Consider the following 6,186-nt stretch of genomic DNA (forward strand, 5'->3'; position numbering starts at 1 on the left):
TAAATGCATTTGAGCAAAAGTGGGCAGATGAGAATAGGACGGGGTCCAACGTAGACAAATGCAGGGTGCTGCACCATGGGAGAAGGAATCCACAGTGTACATACAGGCTGGGGAGTTCCCTTCTTGAAAGCACAGAAGCGGAAAGGGATCTTGGAGTCATTATTGACTCCAAGATGAACATGAGCCACCAATGCCAGACCGCAGCCAGCAAGGCCAGCCATACCTTGTCATGCATCCAAAGGTGCATCTCAAGCCGGTCCAGAGAGGTGATACTCCCCCTCTATGCGACTTTGGTCAGGCTGCAGTCGGAGTATTGTGTCCAGTACTGGGCGCCGCACTTCAAAAGGGATGTGGCCAGCCTGGAGAGGGTTCAGAGGAGGGCCACCCACTTGGTGAGAGGGCAGTAGGACAGGCCCTATGAGGAGAGACTGAGGGACCTGAACCTGTTCAGCCTCAGCAAGAGGAGGCTGAGGGGGGACCTGGTGGCTGCCTACAAACTCATCAGGGGAGATCAACAGCAAATAGGCAGAGCTCTTTTCTCCCCAGCACCACCACCTGGGGGGATGAGGAACAATGGTCATAAGCTGATGGAGAATAGGTTTAGGCTGGAGATCAGAAGGCAATATTTTACAGTTAGGGTGGCCAAAATCTGGAACCAACTTCCCAGGGAAGTGGTCCTCGCCCCGACCTTGGGCAAATTCAAGACGAGGTTGGATGATCAGCTGTCTGGGGTCTTGTGAACCCAGCATTCATTCCTGCCTGTGGCAGGGGGGCAGGCTAGATGATCTGTTTGGGTCCCTACTGACCCTAGCTACTATGAAACTATGAATTTGTCAGATGTTTAGAGACGCTCAATGAGGTGTGTTATGTACGGGATAGGCATGAGGAGCTCTGGTAAGAAATAGGGAGATTTGAAGTTGTCTCCTCAGGGAGCTGAGCTAAAACGCAGTTGTGTGATGGATACCGGCCCAGAATGACATGGAGCTCTGGTAATGGTCTGCATGTCGGTTTGTCACCTTGAACAGAATACTCCACGGGAAAAAAAAGGAAAGATTTCCTATGTGTTCACAGGTATAGGTGAAAGGAGTCAACCACCTGTATTCACTTAGGGCTAAATAGAGTCAAGGCAGGAAGGCTTGGGTAATGGGTAAGGCCCTGGGTTAGGATCCAGGAGACTTTAGCTGACTTTGCAACTGAGGCCCAAGTTCCTTGTGTGTAACTTAGCCCTAATTGGAGTAGCTTCCCTGCACATCTACAATCGCCCAATGTGCCTCTGTTCTCCAGGTGCAAAATGGGGATATTGCTTCATAGGAGTGTTGTAAGATGCAATGGTGATGCCATGTCAGCCACAGAAGTGCCTAGGGAGGCAGACTGAGTTCAGTGCAAAGTGGGTGGGGGATAGTAGTGTGCTGGGGGATAGCTGCTTATGAAAGCTACACTCATTCCAGGCTGATCTCAGAGGGTGGTAGATCATTTCACTCTCTTTTGATGCACAGTTTATTCCCCACTTGTACCTGGCAAGCTCTGGCCTCTGCCTGCGAGGAGCGAGCCCTGACTTCAGCTCTCTACCCACTTGCTTGTTAGGACAGCCAGCCCCTGCTTCTATCTCAGCCTGGAGCTACCATGGCTCCTCAACAGCTGCAAAGCCTGAGCCATAATCTAGTACCTGAGAGCCACAAATAGTCTTTTTTTCTGTATGTAACACCATGAAGCATGGGTCTTATCATGCTAGTATGAATCCTTTTGTGCTCTGTGGATTCTTTCCTGGCACCTGGGTTGTAATTCAGTGGTAGAAGCCTTGTCTGCCACACAGAAAAGCCAGGCTCAATTCCCAGATGTGCATATAACTATGGCCATCGAGGTACCGAATGTCTGGACACAGTCTGGCCTTTGGGAATTATGTCTCAATGGTCTAAAGGAGGGATGGAAGGTTTGGGCAGCCTCCACTCCTCCATACTCTTGCCTAAGTGTATGCATCAAGGGTCCTGGTGACCTCTCATGCATACTCCATGATCCAGAAGGGTCGATGGTTGCCTACTAAAAAAGGACAGCGCCAAGAAGCAATGCAGAGGAATTGCATTGCAAAGGAATGCAGAGGAATCTACAGCAAGCTGCAGCAGAGGAAATGTATGTTGGAGTTTAAGAGAAATGTGTGGACTATGAAGGTGGCCAAGCGATGAAACCGGCTACTGAGAGAAGTTGTAGTCTCCAGATGCTTCGCTGGGTTGGTTGAGCCTGGGACAGTCTGCCTGGAGCTGGAGGCTGGACTAGGTAACCTCAGGAAGTCCCTTCCAGCCTGACTTATCTGTGATTACTTCTGAAAAAAAAATAAAGAGTAGTAACTACGCAAATGTTGCTTTTGACTCCTCGCATGTGAGCCAGTGGTAGCAGGGTGCACTCAGGTGTATGCAGTCTCCAAAATTATTTTCAGAGCCTTCTTGGTGTATTGTATAAACTGAAAGTTGTTGCCCTTGCCAGTAATGAAGCAGTATGTATAGATGAATTATCTGGCATGCATATTTACTTCCTTGTCGGAGTAGATCCTTGAAACATATTTAGAACCAGCAGCACGAAATAGCATAATCTGAGACTTCCCGGCTATAATAAAAAAGTGTTAATAAACTGTTGTGTGACCCAATTGCTCTTGAATGTCCAGAAAGATTTCACTAAATTAAACAGTGACTTCAAATTAAATATGGTCTCCTACACTGCAATTCCAGTCTCAGCTGCTGAGCTTCTCAACACACACAAAAAAATTGGCTCTGCTTTGTTATGGTGGATATAAATAATCAGGGACTTCATCTGCGTGAAGGGGGAAAACATTTTGTGAAGATTTTGCTTGGAGATCATTCGTGAAGCTCCTGCCAAGTGCAATCATCTCGGTCTAGCATTACAGAGGAGGTCATGAATTGAGATGTGATTGGTCTCTCTCCATCTAGGAAATACCTTTGTGAGATGTACTTCTACAGAATACCCCTTTTCATAGTTGGTTTAAAAAAAAAAAAAAAGTCCCACCAACATTTTCCAGAGTGACCAGTGATTTTGAATAAGACGCCCTTAAAAACTAATGTTTTGTTTTGTTAACCAAGAGTTATTTCTGAAAACCAAGTTCCTCAAGGTCTGGGCCTGAAAAGCACTAGTGCCTTCCTGAAAACGTAGGCTCAAGATTATTTATCAGGTTAGCCATATGGCGTTCAAAGTGTGAGTGTTGGAAGAGTCGAGTGTTATAGAGTCGGGTGTTGAGTGGCCGCATGTATGGACCTGGTCCAGGTCCGTCGTGGTGCTTTGCACTTAGGGCAGCTCATCTTCAAAGTGGCTTACAAAATGTTACTGTCTCATGGGGAAAGTAATATTCTCCCCACTTGTAAAATGAGGAAGAGGAGGAGGAGAAGGCCTGGAGAGGTGAAGAGACTTGGCCAGGGCTACAGAGAAGGAGAAAGAGTAGTTGTCAGAGTGGAGGCAAGTAGGAGTTGTTGACACTGAGCTATGCTTAGATCGTGGTTCTGGCCATTAAAAGGGGACAGTACAAAGACTGGAGGCTTCTTAAAAGTATTGGAGAATATCGGATTCCAGGGAAGATTTTCAAAGTGACGTTGCCCTCGGGGCAAAGCAGCGGTGTAAGGCCTAAACGCCAGTTAATTCCCACTTGATCCTTTCAAACAGCTCCTGGGTTTGTATGTCATGGCTGCAGGGGGTCAGACTCTGTGACCCAGGAGATCACTTCCAGTCCCGAGCCCTATGTTTCAGTCTCCAGCCGAGAACGCAGATACCTAGACTTGGGGAATGGAAGGCTGGTTAACATCTGTGAAAGTTGTGTTTGAGGAAGATCATCATTTTAAAGGTGTAGCTGATGGTTCTTGCTATTGCTTGCCTAATGCATGATAGCTGAACTTGCAAACTCAAGTGAGGAGGGTTGGGCATGATTTTACATACGAAGCACAATTATGAGTTCTGGCACTGTTTTCTACTGTGTTATGCATTAGGGACTAGATGCTTCATAGGGTTTGGTTCTTTAGCCTACTGCAAAGATGAGGGTTTGCAACATAACTGGAGAGGTACATGGAGAGCTGCAGCAAATAGCTTTACACTGCTGCTGAGATGCTCCAGCTAATTCCTACAGCTTCTGTTTCGGCGGGTGCAGCATCCCCAGTCAGACTAGCTGCATGGGAGCACTACCAAGCTCCAGCTGACCATAGAAATGGGGCCTTTTGAAGCAAAAGCTGCATCAAACAGCTGAGCAGCGTGTCCCTCATTTAGCAACCTGCTGTGAACCTGCTTGTGCACAAATAACCAGTGTTTTGCTGTATGTTAGTAGTGGCACTACAGCATCCTTGGAGGTTTTTAAGACCTGGCTAGACAAAGCCTTGGCTGGGATCGTCTAGCTGGGGATGATCCTGGTTTGGGCAAGGAATTGGACTAGATGTGACCTCCTGAGGTCCCTTCCAGCCCTCATTTTCTGTGATTCTATAAGCATGACTTGAGATTTGCCAAGCGTGCTACAGTCAGCTCACCCATGAGATAAGTGTGTAACTTGTGTCAAGCAAGGGCCCTGTTGCATGCGTTTGTCTGCATCTGCATGTCTGGATGTTACTGATTGACATGGAATTACTTGCTAGAGTGCTGTGTGCCGATTAGGTAAAGAAAGATATTTTTCTGTGAGTCTGTTGCATTGTGGCACAGTTGGCAGTTTACTAGTGGGTTGTATATATTCAAATAGGAAGGCTGGCATAATTGTCATACCACAGCCCTTTCAGTAATGGCAAAATCGGGGGCTCCTGCTCTGGGCATGAATGATGCCACAAATGCGTGCAGTGCAGCCACAACTACCCACCAAATGCATGTCTTAAATCTACCCAAATACCACATGATCTGTGATTGAGATGGAGACTGTTACGTGTTGCTTGTCTGTTGACAACCCTGAGGAGCCTCCAGGCTAAAATAAATCTGCAAGTCTGTATGAGACACTCCCCATGTTCACCATATAGATGACAGCCAGATTCAGACGACTGGGCGGATGCTCTCCTTCTCAGCCATCTGCCTGTTAATGTGCTCCTTCGAGCTCTTGCTTAGAGAATACGGTGTCTTCCTCAGCGGCAAACTGAATTTCCCATGCCACCAATGTTTCACGGATCTGGGCCTTACTTGCCACCTTCCACCTCTTTTCCAACCCCAGCGAGAGGCACCGACTCCATTGTGATGTTGTCTGCACCCAGCAGTAGGAGACTTCCCTGAGGACACAGGGACTCCAGCCTAGCATGCCAGAAGGCATTCTGGTGCCCTGAAGCCTTAAAACTGAACTGCTTCCAGCTACATAAGTCATCCACATCTCCGAGGTATCACGAGCCGCAAGCTCATTCCCTGCAATTGTCAAGAACCCCGCACGCGGGGGGTGAAACATCCTGAAGGATACGGAGAGGAAATTATCCTCTCGGACAGCAATCAAGAGTGACACCAGCAGACAGTCATCTCAAGGCACTGCCTCCCAATGCCACGTGAGGAAATAGTGTCCTCTACTGCTGCCTGTTTCAGTGCCAGCACCCAGGAGGGGCCCACGTGAGTACAAATGCCTTTGACTGACTGTGCAGCCCGAATGGATGGCACCTGGTAGCTAAGAATATACTACGGTGTAGGGCTCTTATTCCCGCGGGATAAAGGTATCATCGTAAAGCACCTGTATAAGGTAGGGAAGAGTTAAGAATTGCTTTTTTTCTTTGGCCAGGCAAGGCCACGATTATTGCAATGTGCTTCCCTCCCCCATGAAACGTGTGTATGCATTTCCCTGTCGAAGGGGTCTGAAAGCCCCCAGAGCGCCTTTTTCCCACAGGAGTTTACAGTCACACTGATGCAAACTCTTTCTTCTCAGGTGCCTCCCGATCATCTGTCATCCGATGCAAAGCCGGAGGCAAGTGCCCCAGCCCACGCAGTGGCATGAGTAGGCAGCTCTCCCCTTTGTCTGTTGTTGAGGATTCTGCTGCTCCCATTCTTGAGCTGCAGAGTCGAAGCCCCTCTGGAGTTTGTCGGCACAGCAGAGTGGAGAGGCAAAGCAGATCAGGTAGGCATGACAGCCGCATCACTGGCATAATGCGATGCCTGCCAAAGGCCACTTCCATCCATGTCTGAAAGATGCAGAATCCGAATGCTTTGACCTTGGTTTCTTGTGCTGTGAGCAGCAAAGCCACGTAGACG

General features: G+C 48.2%; 1 protein-coding gene across 1 annotated transcript in view; it reads left to right on the forward strand.

The window, feature by feature from the left end:
* Window positions 1-881: 881 nt before the first annotated feature.
* The window catches only part of SLC35F4 (solute carrier family 35 member F4), a 23,899-nt gene continuing 18,594 nt past the window's right edge, over window positions 882-6,186 (forward strand). Inside the window, exons 1-2 of the mRNA XM_006026241.3 lie at window positions 882-894; window positions 5,864-6,052. Coding sequence (XP_006026303.2) covers window positions 882-894; window positions 5,864-6,052 — 202 coding nt within the window. The remainder of the gene's footprint in view (window positions 895-5,863; window positions 6,053-6,186) is intronic.

The sequence above is a fragment of the Alligator sinensis genome, unplaced genomic scaffold (assembly GCF_000455745.1).
Source record: "Alligator sinensis unplaced genomic scaffold, ASM45574v1 scaffold708_1, whole genome shotgun sequence".
In the NCBI taxonomy this organism is placed as follows: domain Eukaryota; kingdom Metazoa; phylum Chordata; order Crocodylia; family Alligatoridae; genus Alligator; species Alligator sinensis.